This window comes from Spermophilus citellus, assembly GCF_964194105.1.
Source record: "Spermophilus citellus genome assembly, chromosome: 2".
Taxonomy (NCBI): Eukaryota; Metazoa; Chordata; class Mammalia; order Rodentia; family Sciuridae; genus Spermophilus; species Spermophilus citellus.
The window spans coordinates 65,109,991-65,130,510 of record NC_138183.1 but is presented as its reverse complement, the minus strand read 5'-3'; the positions used below and the strand labels follow the sequence as shown (position 1 = coordinate 65,130,510).

The window sequence follows — 20,520 nt, the reverse complement described above, 5'->3', positions numbered from 1 at the left end:
AATACATTTAGGTTGGAGTCTTGCTGTTTTTGTTGTTTGTTTTGGAGGTCCCCCCCTTCAAATTAATGCTCTGATATAAAACATAAAACAATGTGATAATATTAGGAAAAATAATTTTGAAGGGTATGTCAAAAAACACTCTGTCTACAATTAAGAGTGCTTGTGATTTATAATCTGTAATCATTTACCCTTTAAGTATAATCATTGTATGTATGTACAAAGTCTAGAAGTTTATACAAAAATATTAAATTATTATCTTGGGAGGGTAGTATGATTTAGGGTAACTAATTTTGTTTTTTCTCATTTGAACATGTGTCATAAATAAAAACAAAATATCATTTATAGACCAGTGTAAAGAATTTGAGTGCTAGTCTCTTATTCCATCCTTATTTGAAGACTGACATAACAATATGTTGGAGTAGAAGATATATATATAAGTCATCAAACCCTTTATCTCTTAATTGTATCTTTGTGATACATCATTCAGGTCATTGAAGCTAGATCCTTAAATGTGTCCTACAGAAAGAAGGAAAATGTATTTAAAACAAGTCATGATAACAGGAAAAAGAACTTAAAGATTATTTTTTTCATTTACTTAAAAATTAGTTTAGTTTTGGGTGACAATATGTATGTATGTAAGAAGAGGATGGTGGGATTGTTTCCTATAGATTAAGTAATAGTCATGCTTTATTTGCATTATTTTGGGAGCATGAAGAGAAAGAAAGATAAGGTCATTATAACCCTATATCGAGATAGATTCAGTGCAAATTAAGAGACTGCTTTTTAAGGATAATTTACTACCGACTTTTTAATTTGTTCAGAATCAAGACTATTTAATAAAAGATTGGTGATAGATGGTCATGAGATCCAGAATTATTTGGCATTTGGTTTACATATTAAGTTGATTGATATAAAATATCAAAACAGTAAATCAAGATATTATTTGTAATTTTACCTAGTATTCTATGTATATAAAATTTCCAAATGCTAGTGAAAAATGCTATGTTCTTCCTGACCTTGTAGCCTTTTAAGCACTTAATTTGATTTATAATATTAGCATTTGATACTCTGAAATGTCAAACTTTTGGCCTTCAGTGACTGATACTTGGGACAGTATTTGTATGTCAGTGTTATCCATGATATCATACTATGTTACTCTTGTTATATTACTCTATGTTACTAAGGTAACAGTACAGATTAAAGTTTTTGAACAGTCATTTTTTCTGTAAAGGAACAATATGTTTGTAACTTTTGTATGGTTTGATTTAAAGCCATTTTCCTTTTGTTTTCTTGTTTTCCATATGGTAAGAACATAAAACTGCTTGTGAAGATTTAGAAAGGTGATCTTATCTGAACAATCTTCAACCTTTTTCTTTTGTATTCTGATAAATTGAACTCTAGTTTTTGAGAGCACATTAAAAAATAGTTAAATTTATAGTTAAAAAACAGACCTGGCCTTGCTGAAGAAACTGAGTATTTTTTTTTCTTTGTCCTTTCTGTAAATGAAAAACAGGAAGTTAGTACTGGAAAGAAATTTGAAACGTTGATCTTTTCTTTGGTTCTACTTTGGGTAAATGCTCACTTGCCTCTAAAATGATAGGAATTCAGTGTTAGTATAATAAAGTTTGGGGAAAACATTTGCCACTTTGTTCTGTTCTGTTTGAAAATGTTTGGTTAGAAAAAGCTGTATATAGTATTTCATATATAAATTGTAAAATGGTTGCTTGAGTTTCACAAGTCACAGATGTATGCTTTGATCATATAATGGCATTGTTTGTTTTTAATATAGCTTCTGTCTTAAAAATATTTTGTTAACTTAGGAAAAAAATGTTATTTAGACTATGCTTGTCCAAGTACAAATTTACCCAATGTGAAAACCTGCATATATATAATTTAACACACTAATTAAAAAACAATGATAGAAAGGAGATTAGTGGAGTAGAGGAAGTAGATCTGGGGAGAGAAGATTGGGAGAGAAAAGAAAGGTACTGAAGAATGAGATTGATCAAATTAGTGCATATACAAATATGACATAATGAATCTCACTATTATGTATAAATACAGTACACAATTTTAAAAAAGAAAAATGATGTTCAGTTTAATGTTCAAATGTTCACATTTTTGGAAATTAAAGTTTAGCACTGCTTTTCTTTGATTTAGACTGTATTTTATGTAAATCGGAGACCAAAAGATTGATTTTGAAGTATGTAAATAGGCTATTTTGAGATTAGTGTTATATAAAGTTTATTTGTCCAGAAGCATTTTACATACTGTTACTTGCTTTAAAGCTTGGAATAATTATTTGCTATATTATTGCAGAATTCAAAAAGTCTATGTATTTTGCAGAATAATAATTTACCCATTCAATAAATGTAATCACTGGAAAATATTCACATTTAAAATGAATATTTAATGAACAACTGATTCCAATTATATTTTTCTGAAATATTTGTAAAACCTTTTTTTCACAATGGGTTATATTAAAACAAGTTGTTTTATTTACATATTTAGGCTAAAATTATTCAAAGGAAGTTTCCTAAGAATGAGGTTTTTTTTCATAGTAAGAAGATATAAAATTAAAATTTAGCAGACCAGTCATAGCCTTATTCTTTAATTCATGCTTAATAAAATTTCTCTTTCAGACAGCAAATGGCTACATCTTGTTTTTTCATGTTATATCTTCAAGAGGCGACAAGTACCTTTATGAACCAGTATATCCCAAGTAAGTTTGTTGGCTTTTATTTTTTTAATATAAATCTGCATACTTTATATTCACAGAAACATTAAAGTTTTGGATTGTCTGAAGTTATTAATATAAAGATAAGCCAGCATTTCCAAAATAGCATTTCAGAAATTACCAGGTCTTTGAACCATAATTTCTTGATTAAAGAATTCTGTAATTAAATAAGTTTGGGAATCATTAGGAATGTATTGTATCCTTTCATAGCCATTCACAATTACTATTAATATACTCCAGATCTGACATTCTGCAGTCTTTATTAGAGAGGAGCTAAGAAATCCTGAGTGAAAGAGGTGAAATATGACTATGTTATAAGTACTTTTGCCTGTATTTTTCTATATGCATAGATTTTTTAAAAAAAAGAAGAAAAATGTCTGGGGTTCTTTTTTAACTCTTGATTAAAATTTGAGGGAACATGAACTTTTGCTCTTTGTGTAGTTATGTATATTTTGTATTTTTTCCTCCATAGCATGCCTTATTTTCAAAATAAAAGGATGTATAGGTTTAAAGCATGACATCGTTTTTAAAAGATCAAGTTTTGAAGCTAGATATAAAATTATCATGTTTCTAGATAATAGAAAACATCCAAAATTTAATAGGTATGTAAGGAATTAATGAGAAAAATAGATTTTACTATTTGAAAAGTTTAAATTTCTGAAAATTAACAACAAAATTAAAACATTAAAAATCAAATAACAAACTTGGGGAAAATATTTTTAGTAAATAGGGCCTCAGCTTATTGCTTTTAATAAAGGAATCATATAAATTGTCAATAAATACAGTCTATAATTGATAAAACAGTCTCAAAAAGAGGAAATGCAGTTACTATAAACACAAGAGAAACTGTTCAAGCTTAATATTATTCAAATAAAATATCAAATTCAACAATTTTTTAAAAAGAAACTCAAATTTTAATATAAAAATGTTTGCTGAATTATTGTTCCGCTAGCAGAGGTATAGTAAATGTTGTGTTGCTCACTTTTGATAGATGTTGTATACCAAAGTGTGATAATGGGGAGTTAGCAGGTTAACTGTAGTACATCCTTCTCAATGATGTAGTCATTAAATATAAAGTCTCAGAAAATTTTGTGTACTCAAAAACCTGATCATATTAAAATAAATAAAGCATACACAAAATTACATGTATAATATTACCATAGCTATTTAAAACAAAACAATAAGAATCATATAAAAAAATCCAGAACAATATAATACAAATTTTTATAGTATTTTGCCCCTAAGTGATAGAACTGTAATATAGATCTTTCTTTCTTTTTTTTTTTTTTTTTAATGGTTTTGGGCATTGATACCAGGGCCTTGTGCATGTGAGGCAAAACACACTCTATCAACTGAGCTATATTTCTAGCCCTGTAATACAGCTCTTTATAGTATTTTGCTCCTAAATAGTAGAACCAGAATGATTTTTCTGCTGCTTTCAATTCTAAAAATTTTTTTAACATTTTTAAAATTTGGAAATTGTATTTAATTTTGTTAAATTGGATTTGCAAAATCCCAAAGGAAAAGAAACCCATGATTTCCCAAGAAAATGGTACCATGGAAGTTTTTTGTTTCTGTTTAAGAAAACTTTGTTAATATTCTTGAGAATACAGCTTTGAAAAGGCTAACTAGGTCATTTAGAATATAGGTCAGATTCTTTTATCATAGATTCTAGAGAACTATCTAGACTTGCCTAATGGAAGAGCCACTTCTTTTTGTGACAAATATAGTGTTAATTAATTAAAGTATTAGCTGAGTTTTGGAAAACTTTTGTTAAGTACAGAAAAATTTTAATGATTTGGTTATTGATTTGGTTGTTTTTCAATATAAAACTTTAAATGAAGAAACAATTTCAGTATTGCTTATGGTATACTTATATACCATAATGGGCATTATGGTATATTTAGAAATTTTATATTCTTTTAAAAGAAATATTTATTTTTGAGCTGCAATTGGACACAGTATCTTTATTTATTTTTATGTGGTACTGAGGATCGAACCCAGGGCCTTGCACATGCTAGGCAAGTGCTCTACTGCTGAGCTACAACCCCAGCTCTTATATTCAGTTTTGTGGATATTAATAAAACTAAATTTTTTTATTCTAAGTGATAAATTTGTGAAATACTCTTGTAATCAATGTCTAAAATTTTATTGACTTGTGTATTTTGAACTATTGTGTCTGACTTCTTTTTTTGGCTTGATTCAGACGTGTTCCAGTAAATAAAAAGCAATAATCACAGTCAACTGAAACTTGATCAGTCTATACAACTGTGGGCAGAGTACAGAAATAACTTCTCTTGAGATAGTAAAAAGACTCTTTTCTTTAGCTCACTAATATAATTTACATATATTTACATGTTTCAGAATAGTACTTTTGAGACCCACTTTTTGTATCACAGAATTTTAAAAAATAGTGTCTTACCTTTTGATTCCAAAACTACACAAGATGCCTCTTAACTGAATCCTGACAATGCATAATCTTTGCTGTGCTTGACTATGTGTGTTGGGGTAGAGAATTAAATAAAGAATATTATTCTGTTTTCAGTTTGGACATTATTTCCTTATATTGAATATTTGGGGTTTTAATACCTGGGCTCAATAAAATGTTCTTAGAACAGCATGAATCTTGGTTTGAGAGATAAGCTTTGGTGGCAGAGAGACCTGGAATTGAACATCAGCTTTACCATACCTGATGTATGATTTTTTTCAAGTTTTTAATACTGCCCAAAACGGTTTCATTTGTAGAATGGGATAACAGTACAAACCATTTCCTAGAATTAGATGAGATCATTTATATTTAATGCTTGGATAAATACCTGGCTTATGAGAAAATTAACAAAGGACAACTGCTGTAATCACTAATGTATTTTTCTTTCACAAAATTTTTACTTCATTTTTAAGATTTTAAGTGATTAAAATATATATACATATAAGTAATTTGTTGATGCTGTGCCTCTGCCAACATATAACTTCTAGTAACTGCTACATAAAATCAAATAATATCTCATATGCAAAACAATTTTGTAGGATAGTCAGTCTGTTACAGATTTGTGCATTGAACTACTTTTAGGTTAGGTTAGTTTAATAAGCTCCCCCCCCCCCCCGCAGAAGTCATTTGTAAAATGAAAATAAAAATATCTTAAATTGTTAGATGTTCATATATTTAAAACCTGAAAAATAGTGGTTATATAAGTAAAAAAAAATGTTTTATTTTTGACAATATCACTTGTACCATTGTAAACAATTATGTAGTTCACAGACACTGTTGTAAGTACTTTCACTACTCATTTAATTTCTGTAGTAACCCAGAGAAGTAACTAGGTACAACTAGTATACAAATTATTACACAGAGAGGCCAGGTGACTCATCATAGTTGTATTCTTAAGTGGCACAGCCAAAATGCAGATATAAGTGTTATAGCCCTAGAGTTTGTGCTTTTAATCATTACTACTATACTGTCCCAACCTTGTTGTGCCCTATCTAACCATCTACTAGGACTTACTGAGGGAATAGGGATAGAAAAGAGGAGAAATGATCTGGAGTGCTTATAATGGTCCTGAAGAACAGAGGTAGCATAATTAAGACCAATAGTTAATTGTCTTCTCAATTATAGAAATGCTGTTATCTCTTATTTCACTTCTCTAAATCTTAGCAGTATATCACATGATTTTTTTCTAGAGAATCTCAGCTTTCCTGTATTATATGATAGCATCTTAACCTCAGGCTGCATATCATTTTCATTGTGTTCCATCTGAGAACACAGGTCAGATACCTCTTTGATCTTTCATAGTTTCCACCTATAGTAGTTGCTAGCATCCTTGTAGATACTTGGAGTCAGTCTTCAAAAGTGATGGCAGTTTTATTAAATGACTTTATCTCAAAGATCACTCATTTATAATAACATTTTCTATTTCTTTGTCTTTCGTGTATTGACAGATTCCATTCTGTATAAAATGTCTTCACATTAGTCATACAAACCAGTGTGCAGGATGGTTGAAGCTTGTCTTTTTTTTTTTTTTTTTTTAAATTTTATGTTTTAGAATATGTAGTGAAATTAATGAAGGAAACCGCCAGGGATAAATCAGAAAAAAAATTGTTTTTAGATGGGAATGTGTTCACGTACTTGTATTTAAATGAGTTCAATCAATCTTGAAATTGCTAATTATATTTCTTCATAGTGAAAATAATTTCAGGGGTTGGGATTGTGGCTCAGCAGTAGAGTGCTCGCCTAGCATGGGCGGGACCCAGGTTCGATCCTCAACACCACATAAAAATAAAGGTATTATGTTGTGTTCATCTGTACTTAAAAAATAAAAAGGTATTTTTAAAAAAAAAATAATTTCAGCAAATATATTATAATGTATATTTTGTTGAGAACAGAGAACCTCCACACTTCTCTCACTTCTGTCTCTCCACCAGTACCATTAAGCTCTCTCTCTCTTTTTATTTTGTTAAGAGACAAGTCTTATTGAGGCCCAAGTTCTAAAACAAACAATTACAGGAGCTGGTGTTGTAGTTCAGAGGTAGAGTGCTTTCTAGCATCAGTTAGGCTCTAGCTTCAATCCCCAGCACCACTGAAAAGAAAAAAAAAAATTACTAAAATTGAGTGTACTTAATTTCAAATATCTAAGTTATAGATCATCATCATCTTCATAGAAAGAAATAATCACTCCAAACAAAAGAACAAATCTCCCTCTCCTTTACTCCTTTCCTCCCCAACATAGTTTATCTTACAAGCTCTCTGTTAATGAATTAGTACTGACTGGAAAGGAAGAAGAGACTGACTGAGGCTATAATTTCTGATTTCAATAGTTTATCTCCAAAAATCCAGGTTTTTTTTTTTTTTAGGAAAATCCTATATCATAAGTCATAAGCATCTGCTGAATCACATCAAATGTATAGGAGAAAAGACGTCTGAATTAGTCATAGAATGACCGTTTCCCTCAACATATATTTAGTTGTGCATTGCTTAAGAACAGGTTAGTTCTGAGAAATGCATCCTTAGGTGATATCATCCTTGTGTGAACATCATAGAGTGTACTTATACAGATCTAGATGTTATAGCCTATTATAGATGTTTAGAACTTTTATATTCCAGGCTACAAACCTGTATAGCATGTAACTGTACTGAATACTATAAGCTGTTATACAATTATAAGTTATTTGTTTATCTAAACATCTAAAAATGGAAAAGGTATAATGGTTGGATTTTTTTTTGCCTTTATATTTTTATACAAGCAGTTTTGATATCTTCAGATTTCCAACACCAGAAGCTGTGAATACACTTTCCTATAACTGGTACCTCAATAGGTTTGTTTATACCAGCATCACTACAAACATGGGTAATGAATGTTTTGTCTCCTATGACATTACAGTAGCTGTAATACCACTGGTTGATAGGCATTTTTTAGCTCCATTATAATTTATGGGACCACTGCTCTGTGGAGTCTACCTATTACAGTTTAAATATGAGGTGTCTCCCAAAGGCTCATGTCTGAGACAATGCAAGGCTGTTCAGAGGTGAAATGATTAGACTTGAGACTTTAACTGGGTGGGAACTGTAGCCGGGTAGGTTGTAGTTGCAGCACGTAGATCACTGATGGCATGTCTTTTGGGTTTATATTTTTCCCCTCGTGAGTGGAGTGCTGTCTGTCTCTCTTTGCTTCCTTGTTACGATGTTCTGAACTCTTTTTCTCTGCCATACCTGTGCACCATGATGTTCTGACTCACCTTGGGCCCAGAGCTATGGAGTTGGCTAATCAGGGACTGAACCTCTGAAATCATGGGCCAAAATAAACTTTTCCTCCTTTACATTGTTCTTGTCAGTTCTTTTGGTCACTAAAAAGCTGACTAAAATACCACCTTTGATTGAAATGTTGTGTGTTGCATGACTCTCTGACAGCATAATGATATGAGCACTTGTTAATAGGATTGGTAAGAATATTTATGTTTAGATTCTGGGTACTGCAGTCTATTCCTTTATTAGCCATACTTTGAGTATGACACCTGAACTCAGAGGATAGAATCTAACGATCTGTACGATTCACTTGTTTAAACTTTTGTAGTCTATTTTTTTATTTTTAAAATTTGTTTTAAATGGCAGTAGAATACATTTATGCACTTTGATATTTCATACATAGATGGAATATGATTTCTCATTTTTCTGAGTGTACATGTTGCAGAATCATATTGGTCATGGAGTCATATGTAAACATACAGTAATAATGTCTGTTTTATTCTACTATCTTTCCTATCCCCATATCCCCTCCTTTTCCCTCCCACCACTTCCCTGTACCTAATCTAAGGTAACATTATTCTTTCCTAGTGCCCCCCACTTTATTGTGAATTAGTATCCGCATATTAGAGAAAACATTCAGCCTTTGGTTTTGTGAGATTGGCTTATTTCACTTAGCATGATATTCTCCAGCTCCAACCATTTACTGGCAAATGCCATAATTTTACTCTTCTTTTAAGCTGAGTAGTATTCAAAACAATTCAAAGAGCCCTGCACATTATTATTATCAGACTGAAGGCCATTTGATGTGTTCATTTGCAATTTTTTTGGATTGGGGCAGGGGTAGTTTATAAAATATCCAGTAGTCAGAGTAATACCTCTTTAAGAAAACTCTTCCAAAAAATTATTTTCATGCATTTAAGAAGTATTCAGTTTTGTCAGGCTTTAAGAACTATTGTTTATGCTAAAGATGCATCGGTTAAGAAATGGAACAAAAAATCCTCCCTATAGAAATTGTATTCCCCTAGTGTAAAGGATGATAAATAATATTTCACAAATTAGAAAATACATTTTAGGCAAAAATATAAAGCCAGATAAGGGAATATGAAGTTGGATCATAATTTGATATAGGGTCTTCAGTAATTTTCACTGAGAAGATAACATGTAGAAGAATCTTAAAGAGTTTTGAGGGAACAAAACAAACCTAGGAAAAGAGTAATTCTGAGTTGGTGAGATTTAGCAGGTAAGAAAATTCATAAGAAAACATTGTGAATAAATTCCCTTGAAGCCATTAAATAAATAAAACATATAAGTGCTCATGCATTTATGATGTCAGTTAAGGGAAGCATGAAATATGCAAAGTTCTGCAGCTAAAGATCATAGCATATACATCTACAGAATATACACATAATGAAATCAGGTTCAACATGATGTTTCAATAGGCGCAAAGGGAATAAAAAATATTGAGATCGCTAGTGTACATTATCAAGTTCATGAACTGAACACAGAATAATGTATGTTAGTGTACTCCCATAGAATTTTCTTTTTTTTAATATGTATTTTTTTAGTCGTAGGTGGACATAATACCTTTATTTTATTTTTATGTGGTTCTGAGGATCGAACCCAGTGCCTCACGTGTGCTGGGTGAGCACTCTACCACTGAGCCACAGTCCCAACTGAGAACTTTCTAACTTTTTAACTGGTAATCCATGAATCTCATTAAAAAAAAAATCAAACAGTTATATAAAGAGAAAATATGGACATTGTCTGCTTTTTCAGATTGTAATCTTGTTTCACTGTCCAATTGTCTTAAATCTCTTGGGTAAATAATTAGGAGTAGAATTACTGGAACATATCATATGCCTAGTGATTGTATATTGTATGCTAGACATTATTATTAATAGTCTGATTTTTGTGTTTTTCCTTTAGAGAGTGTTGAAACTTGTTTTGGATGGCAGTTGTTTGGCGTTCTTGATTCTTTTGAGGCTTGTGTGTGTGCTTTTAAAGGGTGGATTTAAAATTCACTTGGTTGGGCTAATTTATCCCCCTGAGGTCTTTAATAAGGTCTCTCCAGTTGAGCCAGTTGGAATTGAAATTCTTTCAGCCCTCTATGAGCTGGACAGCCAAAAACCTTAGCAGTTGCCAAGCCTTGTGGGGTGTCACAGTATGTTTTCATAATTTAGTATTTGTTAAGACTCAGGGGAATGTGGATTTCTAGAGCCCTTTATATAATACCTTCCTGGTATTCTGCTTTATAAATTGCTGCTTCTGCTTCCCTGAATTTTAATCTTGCTCTCCTCAACTTTTACTACCATCCTATGTTGGATTCTCTCACCCTAGATGATAGTCTGAAAGTGACTTCTGCTAGAAAACCTTATTTGCTTACCTTTGCTCATGATAACAATTTTGTACTACCTGTTATTTAATTTCTAAATATAGTTGTTTCATATATTTTGTCCAGGTTTGTTTCTAGGGGGCTAGAAACTAATTATTCTATTAGTGGAATAATGAAATGAGTACTTACATGCTCATCAGTCAGCTTCAACAGTTTTTGGTCTTTTTCCATTAGAGTATATTTATGAACATCTTAGAAATCATTATTTCACCCAGAAGGCTCTCATTATTATGGGCATATCAGTAAAAATATTGCAGTGGTGTGGCTCAGTGATAGAGCACATGCTTAATATGTGTGAAACTCTGAATTCAACCTCTAGGAACCCCTTGCTTCTCCAGTTGCATTGTCTGCAACTATGAATGTCAGATATGGGAAAAGAGATAATTCTGAGCCTTTCTAGAACTATGGTTGGAGAAACAGAGCCTCTTAGTCCCAGAGTTCTCTGAGGATTGCCAGAACCCCCTATATCAAGCACATTCTAGAATGAAAACCTAGAAAGGGATTCATCCTCATTGCTATATTTAAACTTATGCCTACTATCATTTGTAGACATCAGCTACATACTCAGGCTTAAGAGATATGAAATACTAATGAAAATAAATATTTAAAGTTAATGGCAATGTAAAATGACAAATGACAAGTGAATGGATATTATGAAAAGTTACAATAGTAGTTCAGGGGAAAGTGCTCACTTATTAGGGGAAGCTTTCTTTAAACTTTATTTAAACTATATGCCTAAAGGAAAAGATAGGCCATAGATAAGTTATGTTAAACAATGTATAATTAACTATATTCTTGAAGTTCCTGTATCCCTGCACCCAAAATCCATCAGTTTATCTGCCACATTATTTTCTTTATCTTGTACTTAGAGTATTTGAGATCTTTTACAAAAAAGAACTTGTTGAATTGTATAGTAACAATTTTCTGTATCATCTAGTGTAATTCCCAAAGCATATTTAACATTTGAGAGAACTGTGGTTTGGTTTGCAGGTTTTTTTTTTTTAAATCAGTTTAATGGGAACTTATTCCCTTTTCCAAGGATATAATAGTAAATTTGAATAGTAATTGATATCCCATTAAAGCATTTCAGTTTTTATTGCCCTTTATTGACATGAATGTCTTGTGTCATTCATTAGAATAGAAAGGTGGAAAATGCTACTTTTAATTTATATAAAATATATTAGTAAAATAAATCTCTCAAACAAGTGTTCTTGATCAAAAGCAAGTCTCAGATTGAGTCATGTATTAAATGTAAGCAATCACAAACTTGACTCTTCCTGACAACTTTAAGAGTATTTGTTTACAAATACTTGAAAATGTAAAGTGTTGACAAAGATAGCTTCTTTAATAGGGATAAACTCTTATTACCAACAGCTGTGTACTTATATTACCATAACATGCTTATTTGCATTAATAGTTGTTCATTTAAATAAAGTTAATATTATAACATTGAAGCTTATTTACTGTATGTTAAATATAAAAGTGGAATTTTATGAAATATTCTATGGAGAGACTTCTATGCCAAGTGGTAAGGGCAACCTAGTCTCTAGATATGTTTTACTTCATAAACTGAATTTTAACAAATCTTAGATAAATCTTTTTCTTTTGCAGAAATATGACACTCAACAGTTTCTGATATTCGCCCACTTTAATTAACTGAAACTAAATTAACATTATTATATCATGTATCAAAATTAATGGCAGTTTTCCATGATTAAACTTTAAAGTCTATTCAAAAATTTATTTGTTTGTTTATTTTTATGAATAACCAAATTGTCTGCAGAGGCTTTGTGAACTTCCACAATTTAAAATGTTAAGGAAACAGTCACATAGTTGATCTGACATTACATTGAGAGAAAAAAAATCAAAAATACTTAAATGGTAACCTCTCATCATTTCCTTTATTCATTGGCTATTTTATTTGAAGAACTACTTATCAAAAACTCAAGGAAGGGCTGGGGATGTGGCTCAAGCAGTAGCTCCCTTGCCTGGCATGCATGCGGCCCAGGTTTGATCCTCAGCACCACATACAAAGACGTTGTGTCTGCTGAAAACTAAAAAAATAAATATTAAAATTCTCTCTCTCTAAAAAAAAAAAAAAAAACAAAATTCGAGAAAGAGGTTAAGGCTTACTCCAGTTAAAATTTAGAATGGATATTCTTTTGTATGCAGTGAACAACCCTTTCAACTTTTTTTTTCCCCTATTATTAGTTTCTTGATCCTCAGGTTACCAGCTCTCCTGGATTGTCACCCCCATAACCCATTTGCACGAAGTTCATTTGCTTTCCTTTGAAATTTCTGTCTCTTGTATCACAAGTTCCACCATAATTTGCAGGGGGAAATCACCTGATTGAACTATCCAGTACTGAACTGGGAATGATTGAGCTCTTCAGCTAGTCACACAGATTTTTAGTTTTGTTGGCCCTATTCCATCTTCAGTGGATAGAACTTTAGGACATTGTTGAGTCATTATATTGAAATTAAGCCCTTTTTCCTATCCCTTAATTCATTCAGCTGTTTTTTTCTTTTTGTTAATATGTGATTGTGTTTCAAGGTCAAGAATCTGCACATTAATTCAGAATTTTGATTAAAAAAATAGACAATTTATTAAAGTTTCAATATAAACATAGCTCTTAAACTTTCAAGTTCTGTGTAAAAATATTATATTTATAAATCTATCAAATTTTAATAATTACTTTTAGAGAGAACCTTTACAACTTAAATTCTCTTAAGTATATTAAGCTATGCTGTACAAATTTTATTTATTGTATTTCTTTATAGTCCTTCATTGTCTGACTAGCAAGTTTTTTAACTTCTCATTTGTAGTTTTTTTTTTTTTTTTTGCTAAAGCATGGAATGCATTAGGTAAAAAGTTTCATTCTGCAAAATTGCATGTTAAAACCAGTTTGGGAAAATAACTGGAGATTACTGAAAACATTTTAAAACTGAATTAGAATATTCACAGTAACAATCCTAATAAACATTCAAAGATAGTGTTTTAAATATAGGACTTAAAAAGGGCAAAGAACACTTTATGAGTAAAGGAATTTAAGGAAAGAATTGAGCTATTAAATTATAGTGATAATGGCAAAATGTACAAAGATAAGCATTTGAGCTAAGAGGAAGAGAGTGCTAAGTTCACTTGCATCTTTTGTTTCTCTCTCGGTGTATTTTGCTTTTAGTTGATGGTGGTGCAAAGCGTTAGCAAGATAGGAGAAACTCTCTTAAGGAAGTCTGTGAAATTGGTAGTGACACTTTGCAGATTTAGATGAGAGGATTCATCTAATATATTTAGATGTCTTATAGGATTTTTCTTTTCCATGTAGTTTTAACAAGACACTTAGAAATTTCATTTTTTTATTTAAATAGATAGAAATTGATTTCCTACTACTGTTTTTCTGTTCATCATATTCTTTTTCTCCAGTTTAGCTTTTCAATTCAGATTCAACTCAGAATTGTAGAATCAAGTGTTGTGTTTCATTTTTTTTCCTCTAAATTTGTCTACTGTAAGTCTTGTTGACTGGGTTCTATTTCATTAATACAGATTAGCAAAAATTTTGTTATAACACATTCAAAAAGTCACTAGCTGGCTATTCCTTTGGGACTTGTAGGAATATTTTGAATTGTTTTATTCTATTCATCAAAGGATGTGTACATAGCACTCCTAATGTATTTGTCTCTTTTTAATGGGCAGATATATTTAATCCTCTCATAATAGTTTAGTTTAAATACAAAGTGTAACTTAGAACTAAATTTTCTTTTAAAAGTTTAGGTTTTTGTTTTAATATCCATCTTTCCTTCCTTTAAATTTTAGCTCTGCAGAATTTACACCATAATGTTGTTTGTGGATGTGGTAGTTATCACATATCAAATTTTTTTTGGTTTCACCAGACAATTTATAATTTTTAGTGATAAAAGCTAAGGTAACTAAGAATATCAAAGCTTTTTAGTTTTTAAAGTGCATGATTGGAATAAAAAATAAAAAATAATTATTAACATTTAATAAACCAAAATGTCACAAAACATTCTCATTCCACTTATAGAAGGGTCATGTACTCGGCATTCATCAGTAATCTGGAATAGCTAAGACCCAAGAAATGAGGCCTCAAAGAGGACACTAAGCAGCAGAATAAATATACTTATCCCATAAATGAGGTGCTCCTCATCATTTGCACTGCAGATAGCATGGATTATTTTTTTCCAGTGTGCAATTCATAGTTTGTTAAGGAAAAAAAATCAGATAATATCAAGTATACTATAAATATGATGAGAACAACAAATGAGATGTAACTTAGTGGTAGAATACTTGCCTAGTATGTGAGAGGCCCTTGGTTTGATTCCCAGCACTGTCCCCTCCCCTCAAAAAGGGTCATCCATTTCACTTTAGCTATTTGTTCCCTTGATTACATAGTTTGACCTTATCCCCCTCAACAACATTAGCTCTAATTATATATATTTTAAACATTTCATTTGCTCTAAAATTTCCACTCTAATAATTCCTCTGTCTCATGGAGACAGCCAGTCTGTTTTCACTATCTTCATACCCTTCATGTTTGTGTGCTTCACTCCTTGGTTAAGTGACTTTTATGCTGGGAATTGTGTAGCATACAGAGATGATTTGTATATATTGATTGTATCAGAAGGGTTTTAAGATACTTTGCAAGGACACAGCCATGACTTTGTAGCAAGAAGAAAAAACAAGGATGACAGTTTCAACCAATGGAGCTGGAAACTGGTTATCCACATGTAGAAGAATGAGACTAGATCCTTCTCTCTTATCCTGCACAAAAATCAACTCAAACTGGATTAAAGACCTAGGAATTAGAACTGAAACTATGCAACTCCTAGAAGAAAATGTAGATTCAACATTCTAACATAAGAGGCACAGTCAACAACTTCCTCAATTGGAGTTCTAAAGCTCAGTAAATGATAACAAGAATTATTAAATAGAATAACATAAAGTTTAAAACCACCTGTACAGAAAAGGAAACATTTAAGAATGTGTAGAGAGAATCTACAGAATGAAGGAAAATATTTGTTAGCTAATCTTCTGACAAGATTAATATCCAGAATATATAAAGAATTCAAAAAACAATATACAAAAACTGAATATTCTAATTAACAAGTGGGCAGTTTAAACAGACACTTCTCAAAAGAAGAAATAGCAAATGTCCAACAAACATGAAAAATTTTTTCAACATCTTTAGTAGTCAGGGAAATGCAAATTAAAACTATACCAAGATTTCATCTCACTCCAATTAGAATGGCAGCCATCAAAATACAAGAATAATAAATGCTGGAGAAAAAGGAACACTTTTACACTGTTAAGATTGTGAATTAGTTCAACCCATGTGGAAATAGTATAGAGTTTCCCCAAAAGACTAGGAATGGAACCACCATTCCTTTACCGCTCTTCAGTATGTATCCTAAAGAAATAGTTATACATGCATACCTGTGTTTAGAACAGCATAATTCACAATAGCCAAACTATAGAACCAACCTCGGTGTCTGTCAGTGAATGAATGGATAAAGAAAATGTGGTATATGTACACAATAGGGTTTTATTCAGTCATAAAGAGAAGGAATGAAATTATATCATTTGCAGGAAAATGGATGGATCTTGAGAACATTATGTTCAGTGAAACAAGCCATACTCACAAAGTCAAAGTTTGTAAGTTTTCTCTCATATGTATAAGCAAGGTTATCTTCAAAATTGAAGAGAGACCAATGGAATACGGAAAGTTACCAGGAGGAAGGTGGAGGGGAGGGATGGGGGGAAAATGGTAAACACTATTGACCAAATTATATCGTTGTCTCATGTGCATATACAAATCTGTAGCAATGAATCCCACCACAATGTATAATTATAATGGACCAATAAAAAAATATGGGAAAAAATACAAGGGTGACAAAATGGAGCCAAGAACATGACTTTAAGAAACATACATACCAGGATTTCAAGATGGTGGGATAGAGGAGGTTGCTTTCCTGGCTGCTCTATGGCATGAAAGCAAGAAAGAAGAGATGCAGCTTCTCAGCAAGTAAGGTACTAGAAACTTTCAAGGACACTATAAGTCCACAAGATTAAAAACTCTACTGCCTCAGATCCATACTGTTAGATGGGTAAACACACAAACAACATGAAAAAGCAAGGGAGCAAATAGCCTCAAACAAATGAAGGTACTCCAATAATAGAATCCATCAACACCACAGTGGAAGAAATATCAGAGACAGAGTTAGAAATGTATATCTGTGAGGTAAAGGATTATAGAAGGAGTGAAATCAGAGAGACAATATAGGAAGCGAAATATCACTTTAATAAAGAGATTCTGAAGAAAAAAGAAATACTCAAAATGAAGAAATCAGTAAATCAAATTAAAAATTTAGTTGAAAGCATCAACACAGACTATACTTGGAAGACGAGTTTTAGACAATGAAGAATATAAATATTTAATCCTTGATGCCACCCACTTTCTGGAAGGAGAGTTGACTGCTAATCTCATCCAGACACACCCTCACAGACACATATCCATAAATAAGATTTAATCTGAGCACTCTATGGCCAAATTGACACATAAAATTAATTTGTCAACTAAGCACCCATGCACATCTCTTTAAGCCATACTGATCCCCAAATAATTACAATAACAAGGTCCTAATTGTGCACAATGTGAAACAACTATTCTGCCTACAACCAGAAACATGCTTTATCTCTTTTCGAAAGAAAGTCCCTAATGATGTTTATTCCTCTCCTTCATTTTTCCCAAAAACTTAGTAATATTTAAATGCCATGACATGGAAATAAATCATATCACATGATAAGAGAATAAAGAAAGAAAAAATATTTATGCCACAAACATGTTCATAGCAAAATAAAGAAGAAATACACATGAAAAATATATATATATATATATATATAAAATCTTGAAAATAAAGTTGACCATGGAGAAAAGATGTGAAGAGACTATGAACAGAACTTCTGAGAAATACAGAATTACCTGGAAAAAAAAAACAAATTTAAGATTTATTGGGTAGATGAAAGCTCAGAGGTACAAACCAAACAAATGCACAACTTTTTCAATGAAATAATAACAGAAAATTTCCCAAACCTAAAGAATAAAATGGAAAATCAAATCCAGGAGTCGTACGAGATGCCAAATACACAAAATTACAACAGACTTAACCAAAGGCACATTATAATGAAAATGCCTAAATACAAATAAGGATAGAATTTTAAAGTCTGCCAGAGAAAAACAACAGGTAACATTTAGAGGCAAACCATTCTGGATCTCGGCTGATTTCTCAACCCAGACCCTCAAAACTAGGAGGTCTTGGGATAACATATACCAAGCCCTGAAAGAAAATGGATGCTGGTCAAGAATACTATACATGGCAAAATTAAACTTCAGAATTGACAAAGAAATAAAAACCTTCCTTGATAAACAAAAGGTAGAAGAATTCAAGACTATAAAGCCTGCACTATAAAACTATATTTCAAAAAGAATAAATTAAAAATAAAATGCAGCGAAGTGGGGAACTAAACTAAAAGAACAATGAGTGAATCAACGAAGAAACTAATTCAAATTAAAAACCCACAATTAAACAAAAATAATAATAATATCAAATGTAATTGGCCTGACCTCATTCATCAAAAGACATAGGCTAGCAGGTTGGATTAAAAAACAAGACCCAACAATATGCTGTCTCCAAGAGACTCCTTACTATGCTAGAACTCCATAGATTGAAGGTAACAAGATGGGAAAAAAACATCACATTCACATGGACCACATAAACAAGCTAGGGATTCCTATCCTCATATCAGATAAAATTGACTTTAAGCCAAAGTCAAAAGGGACAAAGAAGGACATTTCATACTGCTTAAGGGATTTATACATCAATAAGACATAACAGTCATAAATATGCCCCAAACAATAAAGCATCACAATAATACTGAGTGACTTTAATACACGTCTCACCACTGCATAGTTTCTTCAAACAAAAACTAAAGAAGTTATGGAACTAGAAAATACAATTAATACTTTAGACTTAATAGACATATATAGAATATTTCATCTATCAAGGACTGAATACACCTTTTTTTTCAGCAGTACATGGATCCTTTTGTAAAATAGACCATATCTTAGGCCACAAAGCAACTCCTCGAAAATACAAAAAAATAGAGATAATTCCTTGCATTCTGTCATATCAGAATGGAATAAAATTAGAAATCAATGATAAAATAAAAAATAGAATCTACTCTAACACCTGGAGACTAATATGTTATTTAATGAAGGACAGATAGCAGAAGAAATCAAGGATGAAATTAAAAAATACAAGTAAGTGAGAGTACCAATACAACATATCAAAACCTCTGGGACGCTATGAAGATGGTTCTAGGGGAAGTACATTGCATTGAGATCATTCATTAAAAGAATAGAAAGTCAACAAATAAATAACCTAACATTACATCCCAGAGCCCTAGAAAAAAAACAAAAAATCAACACCAAAAGCAGTAGAAGACAGAAAATAATTAAAATCAATGAAATTGAAACAAAAGAAACAATGCAAAAAGTCAACAAATCAAAAAGTTGGTTCTTTGAAAACAAATAAAATTGATAACAGAAGAAGGGAGAAAACACAGATTACTAAATCATGAAAAAGGAAACATCGAGATGGACACTACTGAAATACAGGTGAAAATCGAACTATTTTGAAAATTTATACTCTAATAAAATAGAAAGTCTTGAAGACATCGACCTTCCTGAATTGATTGAGGAGGACTGAGAAAATTCAAGCAGATCAATTTCAAGCAATGGAGTTGAAGATGTCATCAAAGGCCTACCAACAAGAGATTGGAATGTAGCTTTTACAAGTCAAGATTGTCATCAGGCTGCAAGAAATTGGGGAAAAAAATAAAATAGATACTCTTTCACGGCCCTCTGAAGGAACAAACCATATCCTGTAAAAATATAACAAAGTAAAGATAACAACTACTTAAAAAAAGGGGGGGGGCTATCTTCAAAGGAAAGCCCAGGACCAGATGAATTCTCAGCTGAGTTCTACCAGACCTTTAAAGAAGAACTCACAGCAATCCTCCTCAAATTATTACATGAAATAGAAAAGGCGGGAACCCTTTCAAACTCATTCTGTGAAGCTAGTATCCTGATTCCAAAACTAGACAAAGACATCAAGAAAATTTTCAGACCAATACCCCTGATGAAATAGGTACAAAATTTCTTAATACTGGCAAATCACATATAAAAACATATTTAAAAGATAGTGTACCATGATCGAGTGCAGTTCATCTCAGAGATGCAAGGTTGGTTCACCAGACAAAAATCTACAAACAGTTCATCACATCAATAGACTTAAAAGACAAGAATCACATGATTACAAAAATCTACAAACAGTTCATCACATCAATAGACTTAAAAGACAAGAATCACATGATTATCTCAATAGATGCAGAAAAGGCATTGGACAAAATACAGCATCCATTCATGTTCAAAACACTAGAAAAACTAGGAATAATAGGAACATACCTCAACATTTTAAAAACTATATATGCTAAACCTAAGGCCAGCATCATTCTGAATGGAGAAAAATAGTAAGCATTCCCTCTAAAAACTGGAACAAGACAGAGATGCCCTCATT

At 31.6% G+C, this 20,520-nt stretch overlaps 1 protein-coding gene across 3 annotated transcripts in view; it reads left to right on the top strand.

Annotated features, from left to right (window-relative positions):
• RIC1 (RIC1 homolog, RAB6A GEF complex partner 1) overlaps nucleotides 1-20,520 on the top strand; it is a 120,779-nt gene that overhangs the window by 45,104 nt on the left and 55,155 nt on the right. For all 3 annotated transcript variants that reach the window (XM_081263221.1, XM_081263220.1, XM_081263219.1), the window contains exon 3: nucleotides 2,643-2,722. In XM_081263221.1, coding sequence (XP_081119347.1) covers nucleotides 2,643-2,722 — 80 coding nt within the window. The remainder of the gene's footprint in view (nucleotides 1-2,642; nucleotides 2,723-20,520) is intronic.